Source organism: Sminthopsis crassicaudata, chromosome 4 (genome assembly GCF_048593235.1).
Source record: "Sminthopsis crassicaudata isolate SCR6 chromosome 4, ASM4859323v1, whole genome shotgun sequence".
NCBI classification, from domain to species: Eukaryota; Metazoa; Chordata; class Mammalia; order Dasyuromorphia; family Dasyuridae; genus Sminthopsis; species Sminthopsis crassicaudata.
The window spans coordinates 123,806,001-123,832,087 of NC_133620.1; the positions used below are offsets into that span (position 1 = coordinate 123,806,001).

The 26,087-nt window shown below is 34.1% G+C and overlaps 1 protein-coding gene across 3 annotated transcripts in view; it reads right to left on the reverse strand.

Moving 5' to 3' along the window:
* The window catches only part of CEP43 (centrosomal protein 43), a 58,546-nt gene that overhangs the window by 23,254 nt on the left and 9,205 nt on the right, over positions 1-26,087 (reverse strand). For all 3 annotated transcript variants that reach the window (XM_074309341.1, XM_074309340.1, XM_074309339.1), the window contains exons 5-6: positions 21,033-21,170; positions 1,771-1,854 (exon numbers count right to left, since the gene is read on the reverse strand). In XM_074309341.1, the coding sequence (XP_074165442.1) occupies positions 1,771-1,854; positions 21,033-21,170 (222 nt within the window). The remainder of the gene's footprint in view (positions 1-1,770; positions 1,855-21,032; positions 21,171-26,087) is intronic.

Genomic DNA, 26,087 nt, shown 5'->3' on the forward strand with positions numbered 1-26,087 from the left:
TCACTTGAACTGAACAGGCTTCCAAAAAAATTGGCCCAGTGATAGACTAACTGTATGTCTATCAAAGACCAGTCTAAACAAATGTGGAGAAGTTCTTTAGACTGACACAAGATATTGGCTTTTGAGAACAGAGCAACTGTTAAAGATCATCTATTAAACTGCAGAAGGATTATTGTAATCTACATTTGAGAAAGGATTACCTATACAGGTGATATCACAGACCCTTTAAGTATTCAAAAGTAAAAGGGAAATTTTTACTTAGGATTCTGGTTCTCTAAAATAAAATATCCATATAAATTTAAGAACAGAGATACTTCAATAGTTTTGTTACCCCATTTGTATGGGTATTCTCTCTACCAAGTCTAAACTAATTATTTCTACATAGAAGAAAACTGATTCTATATTGAAAACACTTGATTCTAGGACATAATTTTTTTTCTAAAATTAAAAGTCATGTTTTAAATCATTTTAACATTTATTAAATTGAACTTGTGTTCCACTTCCATGATAATCTACTATAAATATTTTGATTAATATAAAAAATTAAGTTTAAAGGAAGGTCTAATAGATCAGAAATCTTAACACAGAGAATCTCTCATCCTGCTCATTCCTGTCTCACTGATATAAAGAACTACAAATAAAATAGTGATTTTTTTTTGTTTAGATGTAAACTTTCAAAAGTTGCATTCAAAATAAAACAAAATAAAACAAACAAAAAAATCACTGAAGTAACAAGTCACCACAAAGAATGTTTTCCTCCCTCCAAAAATTCTATGCATAATTAGGCCAGCAAAGACTACTTTCATCCGATTGATGTAACATGTTTAGTGACTCATCCTGAATTCAATTTGATTTTCTCATTGAGAATAATTCTGATAAAAAAAAGTGAAAAGAAAATAATGAAATATACACAAAGCAGATAGAAATTATCATAGATTTTAATATTACATTCCTTTACTATAGCCAAAACCTAATTATTATGAAGAATCAAGTCAAGCATCCATAACCCTAATATATGTCCCAAATTAAACTTTAGTGTTCATCTTAATTTTTCCCTTCTATTAGCAAAAAAAATTTTTAACCTGTCTTATTCCCATAGGGTGTAGCACAAGAAACACTGGAAGCTGGGTTCTGGGTTAAAATTCAGCTTCTTACGCTAACTATGAGACCTTGTACAAATCACCTAGCCTTCCTGAGCTTACTTTTTAAATACAACATATAAAATACAGGAGAACATAATCAGAAGACAGAGACAACCGATGAGTTTAAAAGCAAAATACAAAGTCAGCCTCAATAAAATAACAAATCAAATTTTGTTTTTAGCTCCAAATCTGAGCATCTCTCTTTACTGAAAGCTGAAAAAAACCCAACCTATCAGCACTTAATATAATTATATTCTAAAGTCAGACGCTTATTCCCAAGTGGACTCTTTAAGATAAAAGCCCTGTAAATTTCCTTTCAACTTAAAGTGAAAAAAAAAAAAAAAAATAGCACCATAAACCACAACAGGTGAAAATATACAAGTACTTAAATCTAATTATAGCCATCACAACAAAATCACATTCACAAAACAGAATTTAAAGCACTATTGACAAATCACAGAAAGACATGATACATTCATATCTGATAAAAAAAAAAAAAAGTTTTTAAGCCAACTATAGAACAGTTGTATCTAACATAATTTCCACAAAAATGAAAAATCAAAAGTAGTTTTGTGTAATTTCTTAATCCCAGAAATACTTTCAATTTGGCAATTTATAAATAACTTACCTTACTTGGTACTGTATGACAGCCTACCATCTTTCCTTCTGGAGATTTTGGTGGTGAATGTATATCGGAAAGATCCAGTCCTCCCTAAATAGAAATATATCATTTAAAACATTTCACACATATTATGAAAATAAAAACAATTAAAAGTTGTATTTTGAATAGTTTTAGTATATTTAAAACTAAAGAGGCAATCTTGATATTTGAATGCAAATATTTCTCTCATTCCACTTTCTAACAGTACTATTCCTCTCATTCTACTTTCTAATAGTACCAAAAAAAAGCTTTAACATCGTTTTATCATCTTACACAAGACTCAACAAACATTTATTAAATTTCCATTTTGTGATATGCACTAAAGATATAAAGACAAAAAGGAAACAGTCCTTGTCCTTAAGAAACTTACATTTGCTATGGGGAAATAATATGGACACAAAAGAGTACAGTGATACTTCAGTATGTATCATGAATTGTTTCCAGAAGGCCATTTTTCTCAAAAGGAGTATACATCTTCAATCCATAGCCCAACCATTCCTTCCTACCCAATTACCCAAGAGGGCAAGTGGGGCTTACAGCTGCAGAGAAACAAGTCAGCCCAGTAGATGTTCCCTTCTTGGGAAGTAACAAATTGGGAAAATATTTTTAAAAACAAAGGTTCTGACAAAGGTCTCATTTCCAAAATATATAGAGAACTGACCCTAATTTATAAGAAACCGAACCATTCTCCAATTGATAAATGGTCAAAGGATATGAACAGACAATTCTCAGAGGAAGAAATTGAAACTATATCCACTCACATGAAAGAGTGTTCCAAATCACTACTGATCAGAGAAATGCAAATTAAGACCACTCTGAGATACCACTACACACCTGTCAGATTGGCTAAGATGACAGGAACAAATAATGATGAATGTTGGAGGGGATGTGGGGAAACTGGGACACTAATACATTGCTGGTGGAGTTGCGAAAGAATCCAGCCATTCTGGAGAGCAATCTGGAATTATGCCCAAAAAGTTATCAAACTGTGCATACCCTTTGACCCAGCAGCGCTACTACTGGGCTTATATCCCAAAGAAATACTAAAGAGTGGAAAGAGACATATATGTGCCAAAATGTTTGTGGCAGCTCTTTTAGTAGTAGCTAGAAACTGGAAGATGAATGGATGTCCATCAGTTGGAGAATGGTTGGGTAAATTATGGTATATGAAGGTTATGGAATATTATTGCTCTGTAAGAAATGACCAGCAGGAGGAATACAGAGAGGCCTGGAGAGACTTAAATCAACTGATGGTGAGTGAAATGAGCAGAACCAGAAGATCACTGTACACTTCAACAACAATACTGTATGAGGATGTATTCTGATGGAAGTGGAAATCTTCAACATAAAGGAAAACCAACTCACTTCCAGTTGATCAATGATGGACAGAGGTAGCTACACCCAGAGAAGAAACACTGGGAAGTGAATGTAAATTGTTAGCACTAATATCTGTCTGCCCAGGTTGCATGTACCTTCGGAATCTAATGTTTATTGTGCAACAAGAAAATGATATTCACACACATGTATTGTACCTAGACTATATTGTAACACATGTAAAATGTATGGGATTGCCTGTCATCGGGGGGAGGGAATAGAGGGAGGGGGGGATAATTTGGAAAAATGAATACAAGGGATAATATTATAAAAAATATATATATAATAAAAAATTATTAATTTAAAAAAAAAAAAAAAAAAAGATGTTCCCTTCTTGACCCTACTCACTTTCTAGGGAGAAACCTGACCTTTATATTCTACCCACATCCAAGCTTTCGGGAAGGTGGAGGAGAGAACTGAGCAAGCTTGATTATGCAGAGAAGCTGTGGTGCCCTCTACACATTGGGCTACAAGGCTTAAACTGTGAGGAATCCTAGATCCTCCACCTCTGCCTCGCAGCTACTACTTCTACTGAACAGGCCAGCTATTCCAGTACTATCTAAGGACACAGAAGACTGACTATACATGCAGTTGCACAGTCCTGAAGAAACTGCCCACAACAATTTCATCATGGGTACCAATCTGACATTCCAGATCACTGCAGCCTTCACTAGGATAGCAACCCACAGCTGAGGTTATAGCAGCAGGGCAGAACACCTGATCAACCTCACATCCCTACTGCTCAAACAAGGCATCAACAAAGTACAAGTGCTGAGCCAGAGTCCAGGGCGGAAGCATTTTTTTTTTCCTTGTCAAAATGCATTAAGTAGGGAATTTGACAAGTTTTGAAACAGATTGCCAAGGTACAGGTGAAAACAATATAAAACTAACTACTAAAAAAGAATAGGGGAATAATAGGTATAATTAAAAGATGAGGGGTGGAATCGGAAAAGGCCTTCTATAAAAGTAGCACTTGAGCTGGGCTTTGAAACCTTAGAATTAAAAGGTGATAACTGACTATATTTCAAATACAGGATTATAGTTTGTACAAAGATATGGATATGGGAAATGGAACTATGGATAAGGACTGACTAGCAAACCAATCTGGCTAGAATACAGTGTTCAAAGGGGAATAATGCATGAGTATACCAGAATGGTAGACTGAAAATGATTATAAAGGGCTTTAATGACACAAATAATTTTTTAATAAATAAGATAATATTGGACATTTTGGAACATCATAGTAAAAAAAAAAAAAAAAAAAAAAGTGTCACATCTGTCTTTTAGGAATACCACAATGGCAAAATTCAGAAAGTTTGAATATTACATAGAATTCACTTGTTACCAGAGCATAAATTAAATAACTTGTCAGGAAAACATTTCAGTGACTTTTCATTCAGGAAAACAAAATGAAAACATAACAATATTCTCATTAACTTGTTTCTTTTTATAAGTAGTAATATTTTTAATAAGTCTAAATCTTTTAAAAAATTTGTACTCTTTGGAAACTTCTGGAATTTCTTATTCTATGATCTCTGGGGAGAAGATTTTTGGTTCATTTTTCTTTCATAGTAAACACTTAATGTCTTACTGTATTTTAAAAATGCTTTTATTCATTTTTTCCTCTTCTGTGTTTGAGTCTCAATGTTTGATTTATCAGATTAGAAACAAGGTCACAGACTTCTTTTTTTTTGGGGGGGGGAGGGTATTTCTAGTACCTTTTCTCTATCTTAACTTCTCACACTTTGATAAGCACTCCTAGAATTGCCACACCTACTCTAGTGCATTCTTAGCCTCTTCAAGTTGGAGAATTTTTTTTTGATGATTAGATGTATAATTGTACTGGGTGAGAAATTTTATCAAGGACAAAAAAAAATCTTAATGAGAGTTGTCAGAAGCACTGAAAAGGTTAAAATTATGACAGCCATTGCTCCTCAATTTCTACCCCTCAAGTACATACACCAAAACCTATTTCTTCCTGACACTAAAAGCCAGATCAATATAATCATTACTATTATATTTGTGTTACCTTTCTAATCATAGGATGAATGATTTGAATGGCTGAACACAGATGCCATCTACATTTAAGCTCCTTAATTTTATAGATGAGAAAACCAAAACCCAAAAGTAAAAAAGGTAGGAAGATTTCCATTATCTCTGTGGGGAAAAGATGAACATTAGCTGTTTCTGTACTCTTCCCTCAGTCATGATTTTATTATTATCCCTATCTTACAGATAAGGAAAACTGAGACAGCAAGTTTAAATGACTTGGCCAAGATCACACAATAAGCCTCTGGGGCAGCATTAGATTGTGAGTCTTAGGAGGCGGAGCCCAGTTGGTGGAGTGAAGGTAGCAACTCACCCAACCTCTCCCCCAAAACACTCCAAATTCCTTTAAATTATGACTCTAAACAAATCAGAACACCCAAAAAATGGACTAGAACATTTTTCAGACAAAGGCAACTTAGAAAGTCAGCAGAAAAGGTTTGATACATACACCAGGATAGGAGTCTAGCCTGTGGTCCTGATGCAGGCCAGTCCAGTGCACAGCCCTGGTCCCAGCCCCAGACCAACCTCTGAAGCAGTCCTGATGGCTTCCAGACTTCTCAGCCCAAAGATGTCAAAGAGGACCTGGAGGATCAGCAGAAAAGGTCTGTGGAACCAAGGTAGGAGCCCAGAGCACCATCACAGCACAGGCCATTCCAGCATAGCCCCTAGCCCTGGCCCAGCTCCAACACAGGTCCCTGAACCCTTGCCTGGATCCCAGAGAAGTAGGACCTCTGAAATCAGCTGCAGGGGAGGCTTCTGGATCTCTCAGGTCAAGGATACCAGGGAAGACTCGAAAAGTCAGTGGACAGGGTCTGTAGCAACTGGGTAGGAGACTGGTGTGCAGTCCCTGAGAAGGTCATTACCAGCACAGCCCTGGTCCCAACCATAGTGACCCCAGTTTCAGCAAAGCAGGACTCTGTGGTTTTAGCATACTAGATCTTACAGCTACAATGGGGGGAGGAATACATCTCACTCCTCCAAGGCGGAAAAGAGGGCTTGTGGTCAGATTCCTAGAAGGATCTCTAAAAACAGCCGCACAAACCCTCTGAAACCTGGGTCAGTGCAATCTCCACCCTGGAAACAGAGACCTACTCTAACAAAGAGTTAAAAGGAGGTTCAAAACACTTCAATGTTCTTGGTGGGTTCAGTTTTCTGGGGGTCTTGGGGCAGCCTTCGTTTCAGTTCAGTAATTACCACAAGAGTAAAGTTAAAGTCCAAATCCTTTATTATCTCCTTCAAAGTCGCGTCTTTTTTTCCTGGGGCCCAGTTAGCTTTCTTAAAGGTCTTCCAGAGTCTTGGTTTCAGTGGAGAAATGAAGGAGAGCCTGCCACACAGGCTAGTAGTGATGTAACAAATAACTTGAATCAACATGAGGAATTATATATGTCCATAAATCCTAGAAATAGTCCAAAAGGAATCTATTGTCCATTACTTCATGTGTGTAGGGAATCCAATGATTCCTGCAAATTTTGAAATCCTTCAGTCATCTCATCATGTGTCAGAGAATCCCATGATTCCTACAGATTTTGAACTCCTGTATCAACAATTTTTCATCCCAGGGAATTCAATGATTCTTGCTGGTTCTGAAGTCTTAGCAACAATTTTTCATCTTAGGAAATCCAATTGATTCCTGTGGGTTTTGAAGTTCTGTAATAGTTTCATTATCAGCCATGTTATTAAAGTGTCAGATGTTTCTTAATCCTCTCCTTTGTTTCAAGGTTTTTCTCTTCTTTCTGTTTCCAGGTGCTTATTGGCATCCATCTGATTTGTTCTCCATCTGTGGAGATACAAGCAAACCCTCTCCCTCAAGCAGTTAATCTATCTGGTTCCTTCCATTCACCACTTTCTGGATCTCTCCACATGACCTGGCAATTATCTAAAGATAGTGGAGCTGCTCGCACTGGACACTGGCCTTCCAGCGAGTTATAAAACCTGTCTGCTGGAATCAGTGCATCTTTATCAAAAATTTTAAAACTAATGGTATAGAGAGCTAAATTTAGAAGTTCTCTAGGGTTACCTGTGGCTCCCCCTTTTGTTTTTGGAGGAGCGTCTTAATGTCTCTTTCTCTTCTCTACTATTACTTGACCTTGAGGATTAAAAGGTATGCCAGTCAGCTCTTTTTGTAGTAGCTAGAAACTGGAAGATGAATGGATGTCCATCAATTGGAGAATGCTTGGGTAAATTATGGTATATGAAGGTTATGGAATATTTTTGCTCTGTAAGAAATGACCAGCAGGAGGAATACAGAGAAGCTTGGAGAGACTTACATCAACTGATGCTGAGTGAAATGAACAAAACCAGAAGATCGCTGTACACTTCAATGTTGTATGAAGATGTATTCTGATGGAAGTGGATATCTTCAACATAAAGATCCAACTCACTTCCAGTTAATCAATGATGGACAGAAATAACTACACCCAGAAAAGGAACACTGGGAAGTGAATGTAAATTGTTAGCCCTACTGTCTATCTACCCAGGTTACTTATACCTTCGGAATCTAATACTTAATGTGCAATAAGAAAATGGTATTTACACACATATATTGTATCTGGGTTATATTGTAACACATGTAAAATGTATGGGATTGCCTGTCATCGGGGGGAGGGAGTAGGGGGGGGATAATTTGGAAAAATGAATACAAGGGATAATATTATTTAAAAAAATTACTCATGCATATATACTGTGGGGAAAAAATTCTAAATAAAATTTAAAAAAATATTTCATGCAAAAAAAAAAAAAAAAAAAAAAAAAGGTATGCCAGTGGTGTGTAAAATCTGATAGTGGGCACAAAAGTGTGCAAAATGTTTAAAAGTATATGCAGGTCCATTGTCTGTTTTTATTGCTTGTGGCACACCCATGATTGCAAAAGCTTATACAAGGAATTCAGTGACTACTTGGGCTCTCTCTTTTGCTGCGGGTATTGTAAAAGTGAATCCTGAAAAGGTGTCTACCACAACATGGATAAAAGACAGACAACCAAAAGATTTATAATGAGTCACATCCATTTGCCAGATTTCACTGGGTCTCAAACCACCAGGGTTCTTCCCTGGAGGCAGCATAGGACATGGAAAGGAAGGCAAGCTGTCCAGCTTTTTACTATACTCCTAGCTTCCTTTTTTGTTATCCCAAATTGTAAATGTATCAAGCAGCCTAATATTTAGAATGAGATTCCTGAGCTTCCTGAAATAAAGGAGTACTGGATAACATTGTTAAAAGGCTATCTGCCTTTGAATTTCCATCAAAAATAGGACCTGGAAGTCCACTATGAGAGTGGACATGCAGGACATAAAACTTAGCTGGATGCTTTCTCACTTGCTCTTGAAGTTCCTTAAAAAGCTGATAAACATTAGAAGCTGCAAATTTTATTTAGGCTCTGGCAATTCTTTGTACCACACCTAATAAATAGGCTAAATCAGATATTATATTTATATCTCCTGGATAATAAATAAGAGCTAGCATGATTACATACAATTCATTCTGCTGAGTTCTGACTACTCTCTTTATAGTTTAATCATGAAAGTACAAATGTAATGTTTGGATGCATCTGTAAAGATAATTGATCCTTTAAGAGGAACCTTAGAAACCTTTTCTACAAAAATCCATTGCCAATTATGTAATAGCTGAGTTATCTTTAATGGAGACCTGTGTGTAAAATTTGGAGCTGTGGCCAACAAAATTTGCCACTCTGGGATGATTTCACAGCATACATTAATTTGTGCATTGGTAGAGAATGTGTATGTCTTTTTTTTTTTTAATTTATTTAATTTGATTTTTCTTATTATTATTATAGCTTCTTATTTACAAAATATATGCATGGGTATTTTTCCAGCATTGACCCTTGCAAAACCTTCTGTTCCAACTTTTTCCCTTCTTCCCCCTGCTCCCTCCCTCAGATGGCAAGTAGACCATACATGTTAAATATGTTAAAGTATATGTTAAATACAATATATGTATACATATCCATAGTTATTTTGCTGCGCAAGAAGAATCGGATTTTGAAATAAAATTAACCTGAGAAGAAAATCAAAAATGCAAGCTGACAAAAAACAGAGGGGTTGGAAATGGTATGTAGTGGGTTCACACTCATTTCCCAGAGTTCTTTCGCTGGGTGTAATTGGTTCTATTCATTATTGAACAAATGGAACTGATTTGGTTCACCTCATAGTAGAATGTGTAAATCTTGTCAGGTCTTATCCCAGATAATTGTACTGCTTGTTTAATGGCCTTTAATAAAATTCTAGCCACAAGCACTGGGTAAGGAGTAAGGCTTTGTTCTGGTTGTGTTGAGAGGTTCACCCACTTTATCACACTGTCTCCTTGATGAAGGACTGCTGTGGGTGCCTCTTTTGTTGCAAAAACTGATTATTTCCAAGAGTTTTTGAGTGACTCTTTCAAGCACATTAGATAAAGCCAGTTCAACTTCTCTCAAACCCTCTTGAGTTTCTTTTGTAAGCTTGTGTGGTGAGTTTAAAACAGTCTCCCCTTAAAATGTCATATAATGGTTGTAATTGATTGGTGGTTAAGCCTAACACTGGATGCATCCATTGGATATCTCCTATCAATTTCTGAAAGTCATTTAAGGTGCTTAGTTTCTCTGTTCTTAAGAAAAGTTTTTGTATAAGCACCTTAGGGTATACTTCATATCCTAAATATTGAAAAGGAGCATATCTATTTTTTCTGGAGCTATGTGCAATTTGTAGTTTTTCTATGGTCTTTTGTAGACATACTTCTAACAGTTGCTCCTCAGGTGCACATCCCAATATATCATCCATGTAATGTAATAACATTACTTTTGGAAATGCTTTTCTTACTGGAGTAAGAGTAGCAGCTATATACATTTGACACATAGTAGGGCTATTTTTCATTCCCTGTGGCAAAACTGTCCATTTTTATCTTTTATAAGGCTCAGCTAAGTTAACGCTGGGCACTGAAAAGGCAAATCTTTTCATCTCCTCTTTATCTAGAGATATAGATTAGAAACAATCCTTAATGTCTATAACCCAAAGAGGCCATTCTCTAGGCAATTGAGTAGGAGATGGAAGTCCAGGCTGCAGAGTTTCCATAGTTTCCATCTGTTCATTTACTTTTCTTAGATCAGTTAACATCCACCATTTTCCAGATTTCTTTTCTACAACAAATACAGGGGAATATTCCAAGGACTTAAGACTGTAAGTGTCCTTGGTCAAGTTGCTCTTGCACTATACTAAGGCCTGAATTTTATCACTACCTAAGGGCCACTGTTCTACCCACACTGGTGTATCAGTTTTCCACTGAGTAAGTGGTGAGAGTGCAGGTAGGCCTTCAACAGCAGTCCTGCCTAAAAAGCCGGAGTACTTAACTGTAACCCTAACTGCTATAAAATGTCTCTTCCCCACAAATTGATGAGGATTTTTTTCAACTACAAAAGGAGTAAAAATTCCTGTTTCATTTTCAAATATCCATCTCATAGAAGCAGCACTAAATTCAGTTGCTACTGATCCTCCTACACCAAACATATAGATGTCTGCCTTAATCTTTGGTCAGGGACTGAGCCAACTGGCACCTCTAATGGCTGTATGATCTACACCTGTTCCTTCCAATGGTAAACCATTTACATAGATAATGAGCATAGGCCAGTCAGCTGTAACTGCTGCAGTCTAGAATACTCTTGGATTCTGCTGCTTGGAATCAGAATCTGGGCGATTATTACCAGATTGCTTATTAGGAGTCTGTATCAGTAAACCTGATGCTACTACTTTTCTTGATTGATAAGTCACACATTGTCTACCTATGGTAGTGACTAGAATATTAGCCACACATTCTCCAGTTTCCCCACATCAGTGTATGGATGAACGCTGTTTTGTAAGCACTCTTAGGAGGGGAAATGGTCAAGCCTATTGTGTCCATGGGCAAAACAGGAACAGATTTCACCTCTCATGGGGATATCCCTGCTGCATGCAGCTCTATTTCCTTAATTGCAATCCCTTTTTCCCCTCTGATTGCTTCTTGGCTGATAGATCATATAATTCCTCCTTTCTTCCATCTGATTGCTTTTTGGCTGATTGATCATGTAATCCCTTTCTTCTATCAGATTGCTTCTCTGCTGATTGATCATATTTTAGTACTGAATTTCTAAAGACTCTCTAGGTGTAACCTCAGTGTAACTAAGTTTAACCAAGCTTTCAACACATTTTCCTTGAAGTTTGTTTTCTAAACATCTGTTCCATTTCAACTGAAGCACTAGTTTAGCCCTTTACGAAGTTTCTTTCTTATCTGTTTTTTGTACTTACCCTAATTTCACAGATGTAGGTTCTTGCCCCACATTGGGTGCCAAAATGCAATGTTCTTGGTGGGTTCAGTTTTCTGGGGGTCTCGGGGCAGCCTTCGTTTCAGTTCAGTAATCACCACAAGAGTAGCCAGGGGTTAAAGTCCAAATCCTCAGTCATGTCTTTTTTTACTGGGGCCAAGTTAGCTTTCTTAAAGGTCTTCTGGAGTCTTGGTTTCAGTGGAGATATAAAGGAGGAGAGCCTGCCACCAAGGTGGTGTGAGATGAATGAATCTAAGTCCAAGGGCTTGTGGCTTGTACTTCAGCCTCCAGTCCGCTTGTCTTCCCTAGCTCTGAATCTAAGCTCTCTCAGTCCCCCAGGAGAGACAGCAGGAGTCTGACTGAAGGTGGAAATGAATCTCTCTCCTTGGCTTATATGCTCTACACTGAGTATAAACCTATTATTATATCACTAGGAAACCATTTTTTGTTGAAAGAGTAAATCAATCATACTGAACTTATTGAACTATTAAGCACATCATGCTAAACTAGATAACCATTGTCTCATCAATTCCACTTAGTTATAATACTTTGTGAGAATCCTTGTTTCATATTCAGAGTTCTGGCCCATAACAAAACACAAACTCAGAAGATGATAACAAAGTCAAAGCTTCTACATCTAAAGCCTTAAAGAAAATAAAGAATTGGGATCAGGCTATGGAAGAGTTCAAAAGGGACTTTGATGATCAAGTAAGAGAGATGGAGAAAAAATTAGGGAAAGAATTGAGGTGCAAAAGGAAATACAAAAAACTAATGAGAACTTAAAGGAAGGAAAACGACTCCCATGTGCAAAAATGTGGAAGCTTTTTTCATGGTACTAAAGAATTAGAAAATGAGTAGATGCTCATGGATCTATGGAGGAATGGATAAATAAGCTGTGATATATGAAGATAATGGAATATTACTGTTCTATAAAAAATAAACAAGCTGATAATAGAAAAGCCTAGAAAGATTTACAAGAATTGATGCTAAACAAAACAAGTAGAACCAGAATACATTGTTCACAGTAACAGCAAGAATGTGTGATGACCAACTCTGAAAGGCTTGATTCTTTTCAGCAGTTCAGTGATCCGAAGCAATCCCAGTTGACTTTGGACAGAAAATGCCATCTGCATCCAGAAAAAGAACTATGGAAATTCAATGTAAATCAACACATTCTATGTTCATTTCTTTTTTCTTGTTTTATCTCTCCCATGATTTTTCTCCTTTACGCTCTTTTTTCTCTTCCAATATGGTTCACAAAATAATGTATATTAAAAACAGATTTACTAGGGGAGCGGGGAAGCTAACAAGAAATGTCTTAAAAAGCAAAATTGGCCAATTGGGGAAGGAGGTACAAATCTCACTGAGGAAAATAATTCCTTAAAAAAACAGAATTGAGCAAATGAAAGCTAATGACTTTTGAAAAAAAAAAAAAAATCAAGATATAAAGCAAAACTCCCCCAAAAAGAAAAAAAATGTGAAATATCTCATTGGAAAAACAACTAACCTGAAAAACAGATCCAGGAGAGATCATTTAAAAATTACTGGTCTGAATGACTAAAATTCATGATGAAAAAAAAGAGAGAGAGATAGAGACTAGACATCATCTTTTCAAAAAATTATCAAGGAAATCTGTCCTAGTACCAGAGGGTAAAATAGAAATTGAAGGAATCAACAGATTACCTCCTGAAAGAGATCCCAAAATGAAAATTCCCATGATTATATCCAAATTCAAGAAATTCCAAGGTCAAGAAAAAAATATTGCAAGCATCCAGAAATGAACAACTCTATAGGGAAGCCACAGTCAGGAAAACACAAAATATAGCAGATACTACATTAAAAGACTAGAAGACTTGGAATATGATATTCCAGAGAGCAATGGAGCTAGGATTACACCTAAAATTCACCTGCCCAACAAAACTAAACATAATTCTTCAGGGGAAAAGATGTAAATTCAAACAAAGAGAAGATTTTCAAGCATTTGACAAAAAGACTAGAGCTAAATGGAAAATTTGACTTTCAAATATAGAACTCTAGAGAACATAAGGAAGTAATCAGGAAATTGATATCATAAGAGACTTAAATAAAGTTTATCTGTTTACATTCCAACATGGGGGGCAACTAGGTGGTGCAGTGGATAGAGTACCAGCCTTGAATTCAGGAGGACCCAAGTTCAAATCTGGTCTCAGACACTTAACACTTCCTAACTGTGTGACCCTGGGCAAGTCACTTAACTCCAGCCTCAGGAAAAAAAAAAAAAAAAAAGATAAAATATAAAACATTTCTACATGGAAGGATGATACTTGAAACTCATTAGAAATTTCTCATTAATATGGCAGTTAGAAGGAATATATATAGACAGAAGGCACAAGTGTGAGTTGAATATTAAGGGATAATATCTTTAAGAGGTTGCTTGCACTGGCCCTTCTGGATAGATTTTTTTTTTTTGGAGTGATTAACTCAAGGCATTCTATATTAACTGATTTTTTATCATTCCAGCTTCATCACAACTCATTCATGTTTCTAAACTCTTCACTCTAGCTTAACCCCATTTTTCAGAAACCAATGGAAACAAATATGAAAAACCAATAGGTTTATGGGCAAGTTCCCAGAATACATTTCACTGTTCCCCTATAGATCACCCCCAACCATCAAAATCCTAGCCAATATTTAAAAAATAGCTCAAGTTGATTATTAGTTTTCCATTCTTCTTAACTTTTATTAAAAATATTTATAAAGCAATTCAAGATTTATAAAATGCTTATTTTTTATATTTACATGTGTATATATATATATACACACACACACACACACACACACACACACACACACACATTGACATAATATAATATTATTAACTCATTTGATTCTTACTTGTGAGGTAGATGTTATTAGTATTCCTATTTTGCAGATGAGAAAATTGGGCCAAGAAATTAAATGACTTGCCCAGGATCAAAAAGATCCAATTATTTGGACATTCCTGACACAAAGTATTCAATATTCCATTGACCATACCATATACTCCTGAATAAATTACTAATCTTTGTGGGAACAGGGTCTTTTTATGTTATCTTCATACTTTCCAAACATTGTGTACTGCAGTAATAAGTTATCAATATTTAATGATTTGATTTATAAAAACTATCAACATACTAGTAGTATAGATACTATAAAATATTTCAAAAAATGGTAACAAATGGTTTTGTGAGATGCACAATCTAATAACATCTGTGATTAATCACACATTTGCACACCATTTGGTCAGGCTGAAGGATACTACTATGAGATACTTTAAGCTAAAAAGTATATGAGATAATCTAATATGGAATCTTGGCCTCAAATCCAGCCAAATGAACTAAATGAACTAAGAGATTAGATAAGAAAGAATGATTCTGCTGGAATGCTTTAATAAATATTTTACTCTAAAATAAAATAAAACAAATAAATAAAAAGGTTTAAAAAAAAAAATGGAATTGGAGCAGCTAAATGGCACAATGGCCCTGGTCTCACATACACTATTGTGTGACCCTTGACAATTCATTTAACCAAAACAATCTCCCCCCTTCCCAAAAAGGCAAAATGTAATGGTCCTTTCATATTCCTTTTTTAAAAATGTTTCTCCACTTAAAATTGTTAATTTTAAAAAACATTTCTTTTTTTAAAAAATGTTGCAAATTTTCTCCTTCCCTCGTATCTCCTCCCTGAGATAGCAAGCAATTTGACACAGGTTATACAGGTACAGTCATACAAACATATTTCCAAAGCAATTACGTGTTATGAAAAAAAAGACTAAAAAAAACTACTCAAAAAAAAATTTTAAGTGAAAAGTAGTATACTTAGATCTTCATTCAGACTCAATCATATATAACAACTTGTTCAGTCATTCCCCATTTGATAAGCATTCACTCATTTTCTAATTCTTTGCCAATACAAAAAACTGCTAGAAATATTTTTGAATAATAAGTCCTTTCCTTTTCTTGTTTTTAAACCTCTTTGGGATATGGACCTAGTAGTGATATTGCTGGCTCAATAGAATTATAGCCATTGGGCATAATTTCAAATTGCCCTCAAGAATAGTTCAATCAGTTCACAATTACACCAATAGTACATTAATACTTCAATTTTTCCCCATATTTTCCAACATTTATCATTTTCCTTTTCTGTCATATTAGCTACTTTACTAGGCAATAAGTGATACCTCTCAGTTGTTTTCATTTCCATTTCTTTAATCAAGTGATTTAGAGCATTTCTTCATAACTATAATCAGTCTTGATTTTTTCAGAAAACTGCCTATTCACATACTTTGACCACTACCAACAAGGGAATGCCTTATATTCTTATAAATTTGATTCACCTATATATTTGACAGGAGGCTTTTATAAGAATTACTTCCTACAAAGATTTCCCCCTCAGTTTTCTGATTTCCTTCTAATCTTAATGACATTGGTTTTGTTTTTACAAAACCTTTTTAATTTAATCAAAACTATCCATCTTATATCTAACAATTTTAGCTCTCATTTGGTCAAATTCTTCCCTTATCCATGGCTCTAATATGTAAATTATTCCATCCTCCCCTAAGTTGCTAATAATAGCTCCTCACCTACATTCCTTTTTTAAGAAGGGTATATTATTAAAAGAATAATGAGCATATTAGTGTCAAATTCTTCTTGCAACAACATTGGCAGTACCTCAATGTAAAATAGTCTAGGAACTATTTCAGATACTTTTTGAAGGGTTAAATGATTTTCTCATAAGCCTCTAGTCAGAATGTGTTCAAAGATAAAAGAACTGAAACCAAAACTAGCTTCTGATCTTCCAGGCTACGTTGCTTTTCCTTTTACATTAACTAAACATAAAATGTTGATACATGTCATGAAAGTGAATGCCAGTGATGCAAATGTATTTTATATTATATTTACAAACTATATGCTGTAACTTTTTCTCCCAGTTTTGTTTTAAACTTAAAATATAAAACACATGATAGCAAAACAAATTTAATATACATACTTACATGTATATTTGAACTTTAAAAGTTTTTAAAAAATAATAGTTAACATTTTCATAGCAATAGTGTGAGAAACAATAAACAGCTATGTTCCCAAAATGGAGAAAAACTGCAAGTCTAGAGCTGGAAGTAATCCAGAGGAAGGAAGTAGGGGAGCATCTGAAACCAATTGAAACTAAGTAAAACTGGGCAGAACTAACTGTGTAAGGGGGAAAAAAAAAAAAAAAAAAAAAAAAAAAGCTAAAAGACAAAGGTCATACCTTAGCTAGAGGATGCATGCTTAATTCTTTTATAAATATTAACTTCTCCCCAGGAGGAGCTATGGCTCATTTTAATGGCCATACAATGTATGTAGTGGGAGGGGGAACTTATTAAGTGTGGATGTTGTAGGAGTATCAGGAAAGAATGTTAACCTCATCACCCAACACTGGGGAGACAGGGGAAAGACTTTGTAACCAGAAGAGATAAAAGGCTCTGACCTTGCCTCTGTAAAGTGTGAGAAAGCTCATTTGGAGTTTCACATATTTCCTGCTTCACTCATCCTGAACTTGTACATTTACTGCACTAACTTGGGGTTCAAAATTTTTTCCCCAACTATGATAAAATGCTAAATTCGTGATAATTATCTCATCTGATCCTCACAACAACTTTGGAAAACTGTTATTAACCTTATTTTACAGAGAAAATTTTACAACTAGTAAATGTCTGACACCAGATTTAAATGCAGGTCTTCTAACAGACTATCTAAACACTTCTATTTGCTTCTGAATTTCTTTTTAAACTTTTTCTATTTTCCCCAGTTTGTTCACTTTGCAAAACACTATATGTAAAGGTTTTCATGTTTGTTATATGGCACATTCCTGTTTTTTGATTTGGTCACCTTTTTCCTGATTGTTATGTATGACTTTCTGCACTGCAGGAGCTAGTTTTAGAAAATTAAATCAATACATTTTACTTCTAATAATTAGGTTTATTGAATAAGAGTTTTCTTCCCTATAAGTATGAAATTATTCCATTTTTTCCATTAAAAATTATTTTAAAATAGATTATATTACTTCTATTTGGAATTAATTGTGGGGTATGTAATGTGATAAAGACCTAATCCTATATTTTTCTTATTGATAAGATTTGTCATACTGATTGTTTCTCAAACTTGAACTTAATATTTCTTATATAAATCCTTATATAATCTAGGGGTTATATGGAATTATTTGGGAAAACCATTGCTGTATTTTTTTTGCCACTTATTTTATTTTAAATATTTGCACAACCATTCAAATCTCTTTTAATCATAATTTTATTGCAATATGATCCATAAATATGTTGAAATTTCTACCTCTAATAAATTTACCTATTTCTTTGCATCCTAGAACAAAATTCATTTTTCAAAGACTCATGCACATAGTTCATGTGTGCTTACTTATATGTGTGTAGATACATTTGTGAGTCATAATGCAATTAAAATGTAATTATGTATATGGACAGCTAAGTGGCAAACGGAAGAAGACTTGAACTCAAAATTCAACCTTGTTATTCCTGTAACATTGAGCAAGTCACTTACTCTGTCTGCTTGTTTCCTTATTTACAAAACTAGGATCATAATAGCACCTACCTTCTAAGATGAAAGTATTTGTAAGCATTTTGCAAACCTTAAAGCAGTATATTTAGAAGGAAAAAAAAAAAAAGTAAAATTCTCTAACTTATCCATTAACTCTATATAAGTGAAGTGCCTATAAGTTATGAAATAATTCAATCAGCATGCTATTCAAATATACAACTTATTTATATGTTTGCCTGACAATTGCATTTTGTTATTAGAGTACTGAAATTTGATTATTATAGATTAATCAAATTATTTTTCTAACTCTTAACCTTTACTTTATAAACTTAGTTGTTATGACATTGCAGAAGCTAAGAAAGTAGGACCTTAAGAAAGTAAGAAATTGAAGTCAAGTTCTAATACAGTCTGTACTATTAAAGAGGAAGGCAGAGATGATTAACAGGAACCAAAAGATGTTTCCACTTGAAAATGCATTAAGAAACTAAAGAAACATTTTGGAATTCTTGCTGTTGTTGTTGTTGTGGCAACTGGGATTAAGTGATTTGCTCAGGATCATACAGCTAATAAATATTAATTGTTTGAACTTTGAACTCAAGTCCTCCTGGTTCTACGGCCAGTGCTCTATCTACTGCACCATGAACCGGCCCCCCCATACAAAATTTTTAATTGTTAAACTCTCACATATGAGTGCAGGGTACTTGAATTTTATATCCCATGTCCTGTCTTCATAACCTATAAAAATGAGATTGGGTGATACAATCCTGATCTGTAATATTTTGCATGTAGATGTAAAACTAGAAATACCTACTAAAATTACTCCAGAATACATAAATGCTACTTGATTAAGTCTTATTCAGAGTTCTTAGAAATGTTTAAAGATACCATGTTAATTTGATGACTCTCCTTAAAATTACATGAAATCTAATAGAATGTGACCCAAATAGATCTAATTCATAATTAGATAATATTTTCATATGAACACTGAATGAAAGATGTTCAATACTAATATTCTCTCATTGTCAATAAATCACTGAAACACAAACCATATCCTACTTCTAATCTGTGAACCCCAGGTTTAAGAATTCTTGCTCTATAAAAAATTTGTATATTTTTAAACACTAAATTTTGATTTTTTTAAAATCAAAAATACCCTAAACTGCATAATGTTTTCCTTGTTTTCCTCTGCAATTGCTCTCTTTAATTATTGTCATTAGTCAGTCAGTAACCAAGAATTTATTAAGCACTTAGTATGAGCAAATAAATGCAATCCATGCCTTCAAAGGTCACATTCTAATGGGGGGAGACAATGTGGAAAAAAGACAACATGTAACATGTAGGTGAGAAAGGAAAAAAGTATTTATTTATTAAGCATCTAATTTATGGCAGATACTGTCACACAAATATTATCTCTTTTGCTCCTCATACCACCCTTCAAAGAAACAATTAAGAGATATTTTTGCATATTTATACATGTTTATATAAGCACCATGTACAACACACAAATAGAGTAAATGGAAGATAATGCAAAGAAGGAAAAAATATTAGCAACTAGCAAGACTTTTGGGGGGAAGTAGGATTTGCATTATATCTTGAAGGAAGCCAGGAAGTAGAGGTAAAGAAAGGGTATTCCAGGCTCAAGGGACTACCAATGAAAAAGTAGAAACAAGAGACAGAAAATAACTTTGAAAGCTAAGAGGAAGACAGACGTAACTAAGGAGACTGACTGCAGAGAGGCCAATCAAAAATCTATTACAATATTCCAAACAAAACATGATGAAAGTATCTGTAATAAAATGGTGACTACAGGAGTAGAAATATGTGAAGATCTGAGGTTGTAAAGAAATGACGTGCCAAAGACTGGATATATGGAATATATAACAGTGAGAAATTGAGGATGACACTGACTTAAGGATTAGGAGGATAATGATGTCTTCAAATCAATAGTGATAGGGATTCTGTTCTAAATAAAGTCTAAAGATGTTAGGGAAAAGATAATGAGTTTTTTAAGTTTTAAGATGTTTATGGGTTTTCCTATTTGGGATGTCCAGAAAGAACTTGGTGACTCAAGCCTGGAACCCCAACTCAAATGTGATCCAACCAACAAGACAGTATAGAAGAAAGAGTGGACAGCTAGTCTAACTCGTATAAGAAAGGATCCCCATTACAACATATCCAAAAAGTTTTCATTCCGCATCTGTGTAAATATCACTTAGAAAAGAAAATCTTCCATCTATGGGGGCAAAACTTTCTACCTTAAGACAACTCTTAATTATAATAAGATTCTTTCTTGACATCATTTGGCTTCACAGAAATTTCTGTGCAGCATTTCTGGTCCTACCTTCTGAGGCCAAACAGAATTAATTCCTCCTCCACATCACAGCCTTTGAACATAACTATCTTAAACTCTATGAGTCTTCTTTTATAAAGGCAAAATATTTCCTTCAGCTAGTATCAATTTTATGATTTTCATTCATTTACTCAACTGTGTTGTCTGCAGTCTGGATTTTAAAGAATTATAGTATTTTTCTGATGTGATATTTGTAATTATTCCCTATCCATTCCAAAAGGTGTTTTTGCACCTCAGCTTCTTTCTTGAGGACAGAACACCTTTTTACTGTAATCTTTTGTTTCTTCACGATTTTTATTTCTTTTGAAATTTTTTTAGAAAATTCCTAACAGTTTACTTCTTTTTGTGTATCTTTACTGCTGTTTTCAAGGGAGAATAATGAGAAAAGAGATTCCTAGGTATATTCATTCTATTATCTTCTCAGAGACTGGCATTGTCAATGTATTTTCAAATATCATCAAATCTAAATACACATAATCCAATTCTTTCAAATTCCAGTCCTAGGAGTCTGTGCTAACTTACATATTTAATGTGAAGAATGATTAAGGTAAAACTTGGGAAATTCAACAGCACATTTCTACCATGAAAAAATAAAAATCATACTTACCTCCCCAGTAATTGAACCTTTTTCTTTCTGCTGACATCGTCTGATTACCTCTAACAGCAATGGTCCACCCACAGTGCCTTCTGCTTCAATAATTCCTAAATCACGGGCTAAATTCTCTCGACCTTCAAGCCCATGAATCTGGGAAGGGGAAAAAAAAAAAAAAGATACACTAGAATGCACTATAAAATTCATAATATAGTGAAATATTTTCTTCATAACATTTTCAAGAGCCCTAAGAAGTAGGTAGTATAAGTATTATCCTTTTTTTGTGTAAATAGATAAGAAAATTGGGACTCAAGAGATTTTAAGAATAGTTTTGGAATTGTTACTTCTTCAGAAATACATATACAGATATAAATTAATGTGGCAGGTCCTTAATGGTTAAACTAGACCTTTTGTTACTCAGTTATTCTTATAAACCTTGAAATAGTATGAGTTTTTATTGTCATTCACATATGAAAAGATACACATATGTGGTACATGCATGTACCTGTTAAATTCAAAATATTCAAAAAGTCTTCATGAAGTTTTAAGTTTTAATAGCTTAAAACATACTTCATATTGCATAAAGACTCTTGGGACACCCTAAACATTGATATAAGATAGGAGGTATGAAGGGAACTCTGGAATTAGTTAAATAATGGATTCACACATTATGTGCTAACATTATGGATAAGTTGCTTCTAATGTGGAGCCTCTACTTCCTATCTGGAAAAAGGAAAAACTGGACAAGCTTTAAAGTCCCTTTAAGTGCTAAACATTCTGTATTTCTATGTTAAAATTAGTATATACGTATTTGTTAAGCATGAACTATGTGTGAAGCACTGTACTAAGCACAAAAAACACAAAGCAAAAAGGTCTCAAGAAGCTCACAACTTACTGGAGGAGTCAACAGGCAGACATCTATCTACAAATAAGGTACATAAAGAATAAACTGGAGATAATCAACAGAGAGAAGATAGTAAAATTAAAGGGGCATCACTAAAAACTTCCCTATAGAAGTTAGGATTTATAACTTGAATGAAGCCAAAGTAGTTAGGAAACAAAGTAAAAGAATTTCAGATATGGAGAACAGTCAGATCCATGTACATCTCTCTAGAGAAGCTAAAGTGGAGAAAAATTTGAAGTTTATCAATGTGATATTAAGAAAAGATATGATAAAGAAATGTCACACATAATGTGACAATTACTATACATATTAAGAAAATGAGAAAGAAAAGTAGGATTCTCTGAACCTAAAAGAGGGGATCAATTTCAAAAATGTTACATAAAGAAATAGAATTCCATAAACTATAAAATACATATTATGGGCAAGGTACCACAGATAAAAAAAATAAAGAGGAGACAAAATTACATTCTCTTCAACTTCAACTACAGCAAAATAATTCTGATAGAATCACAAATTACTTCAGTAAGCAATGGAAAAAGTGGAGCAGCTAGCTGCCACAGTGGATGGAATGCTGGTCCTAGAGTCAAAATGACCTAAAAATATAGCCTCAGATACTAGTTGTGTGACCCTGGGCAAATTATTTAATCCAGATTGAAAGAAAAAACAATGGGGAATAAAGAAATATTGTTCATGGAGCTGTGAATTGGTCCAGCCACTATGGAAATCAATTTAGAACCATGTCCCCAAAGTCACCAAACTTTACAAACCTTTGCCCCCAAGTTGTACCATCTAGCTTGCACACCAAAGTAAATTTTTTAAAGGACTTATATGTATAAAAAATACTTATGTCCTCTTTTTAGAAATGGCTAAACAAAGAGTGATATGAGAATGGAATGGAATATTATTGTATACTAAAAAATTTATAAAATGGAGTTTCAAAGGAAACTGGGAAGAACACCTCTATGAACTGATAAGAAAAAGTGAGCAGAACCAGAAAAACGATTGATAAAATAACAACATTGTAGAGAAAAACAACTTGGAACTGATCAAAATGATGGTAAATGAAAAAAGTGATACAGGTAACTGTAGGAATTTGTTTTCCTAGACCATGCACATTTAGGATAAAGGGTTCACTGTTCATTTTTTTCATTGAAGTTGGAAGGAAATATCAGGGAAAGGGAAGGAGGAAGAAATGGAAGATCATATTAAAAATTTAAGTAAAAATAAATTTATTTTTAAAATAACAAAGAACTTGGCAATAAGTATAGCTAATGGAAAATAACTATACAATTCTATAAAAACTATTAGAAATATTGAAGCCCAAGAAAAAAGTTCATTTTAATAAGAACCATTTAATATCTATTTTCTCTTCTTTCTATAGAAGACAGTGATAGTTCAGTTATGGAATATATCATTTTGAGAAAAAGTAATAAAAAGCACTGTATCATATGATCCTATAGTCAATTACTAGTTAGACAATCTTGAAAGCAGCACACAGTCTCTCAGATTCAGTTTCCTCATTTTGTAAAATAAGGATATTATTACCTATTCTAAATTGCACGGTACTGAGAAGAAACAAAAATCAGATTAGTTTATGGATGTCAAAGTGATTTGTAAATAATACAAATACAGATATTTGGCACTACTTAAAAAGATTTAAACCATTTACTTTCAGACTCTTGTAGCACAGAAATTTCACTTAGGTTAAAAACTATTGTCAAAAAGTTTCCTAATGGTTCAGTTTGGCAAATTTTACATAAAAGTAAATTACAAATTAGCTACTAACAATTTTTAAATTTATTTTTTAAAGGTAATTTTCTCTCAGTATATAAAGTAAAAAATAAGTCACTTAACCTAGCCTGGGTTTTGAGGAAACTGACAGGAGTAGGATACCAAGTGGTTAATTTTGGGAGTTGCTTGAACCAGACTGATTCCATCTTATGACTCAGTTCTGGAGCCAGGTTAATTTCTATTTAATTATGAGTCTAGTTCAATTTGTGTCCTGTGAGAAAACTTTTATTTAATTGTGGGAATTTTGAAACAACTTTAATTGAAACCTGCATGAATGGGAAGCTGGACCACCTCTATCTGCTGCTTTAAAGACCTCTAAGGTCTAGGTTACACTGATCAAAAACCTAGTAAGACCTAAAGACTGAAAAAAAAAAAAAAAAAAGTTTTTTCACAATTATACATCTCAATCAGTATGTCATTTAAAAACTGGCCTTCATACGATCAATTGTTTCCTTATTCCTCTGATTGTTTACAGATACTTAGGGGAAGTGGGACATTTCTTCTAAATTCAGGGAATTGCACCTGTTGACTCTCCCCCTCCTAACTTGGAAAGTTCCCAATCTTTAATCCAATTAAATATCAGATTACATTTATCTCACTTTTTAACTTTAACTTATTGGCCTTTTTTGATTGTTATTTATAAAGGTCTGTCTCCCTCTGGATTCAGGGTCAGTCCAAAGAAATCTGGTGCCGATCTGTTATGCAATTGGCATGCGTTATTTAATAAATTAATATGCTTGGAATATTGAACCTTTGGTTTCTTTGGTCATTTCATCTTCCACCTACTACAGTTCACAGGCAATTCTTGATATTTCAGCAGTTAACATGAAATTTATGGGTTATTCATTTCCTTTTTATAATGCTAACTTTTCAATTATTTCACTGTTTATTCATAACACTCACTGCTGTTTGCTCACAAACCTGTTTTGCCATTGGTGTGGATAACTTCCAGTAAAGAAATATCCTTCATCAATAAAAATCAGTAACTCATCTATAAATTTAACATCATTCTGAAAGGTTAATAAGTAAGTCTTCTTGTCAAACAGTTGGTATGTGACAAAGACCAAATGTGAATCTAGTTCTTCCAAGTCTAAGGCTGTCCTAAAGATCCACTTTGTTCCAAAGGTTCTTTAATTGAAGAAATGAAAGAAAAGATGCATAAAAGTACACTGAGATTACTTTAAAAATCTTTTATGGGCTACTCATTGATGAGATCATATTATACTATTTCATAAGGAGGATTTTTTTTTTTTTTGGCTATCTTAGAAATCTCTAAGTTATGTGGCCAGTTGGCTCAAGAATCATCTTTTTAAAAATTGTATTTTATAGTTGTGTGATATCAATGCACTATAATATCAACACTCCTTTAAATAAAGGAGCCATGAAGCCATCCTGTAAAAAAATGGTATGGATACAAATTATAAGAGCACCTGGTATTCTTAACTTAAGAGTCCATGGATCTCTAATTTCAAAAGATCTGTGAAGAAACTAGATGGGAAAAATACTGTAAATTGATTTTTACTAACCTCTACTGAAACTTAACATTTCCATCAATTATGAATGCAGATAACAAATATTATTCTAAGAAGGTCCATAAGCTTTCCAGACTGCTAAAGGAATCCATAGCTCCCCAAAAGTTAGAATTCTCCATCTAGATGAAGATTTTTACAATTTCAATTTATTTTACAAATGAATTAAAAGTCTAATGAGGCAAGATAACTATCAAAGTCACAAACGGTAGCCAAGTTTAATACTCCTTTCATAGCAAATCTAATGTTAATTAGTAATGATTTGTCATTTATAGAGACATCATTAATTTGAAAAGGGTTCAAGGGAATGAAGGACAAAGGTTAGAACCTAAGACTCTGTGTGTGTGTGTGTGTGTGTGTGTGTGTGTGTGTGTGATATACACATACACATACACACACACACACACACACACATATATATATATGAAAAAATGAAAGGAACCAGTTAAAGAGCTATTAATTGAAACAGGAGTGTAGGGGGCAGCTAGGTGGCACAGTAGAAAAGAGCACCAGCCATGAAGTTAGAAAGACTTGAGTTCAAATTGGCTTCAAACACTTAACACTTCCTACCTGTGTGACCCTGGGCAAATCATTGAACCCCAATTGCCTCAGAAAAAAAAAAAAAAGAAAGAAAGAAAAGAAAACAAAAAAACAAGAGTGTATCAAAATGATCAAAAAGAATATAACAATTTACTGAGAATCTGATTGAAAATGGTTACTTCAAAGTCTCTTTCAACCCTATATTACTAACAATTTAATCTACTACCAAATAACCAGAAATCCTATGAATGTCAAACACTCCAGCTAATGCCTCATCTATGGCAGGTAGGTAAATGGAGATTCCTG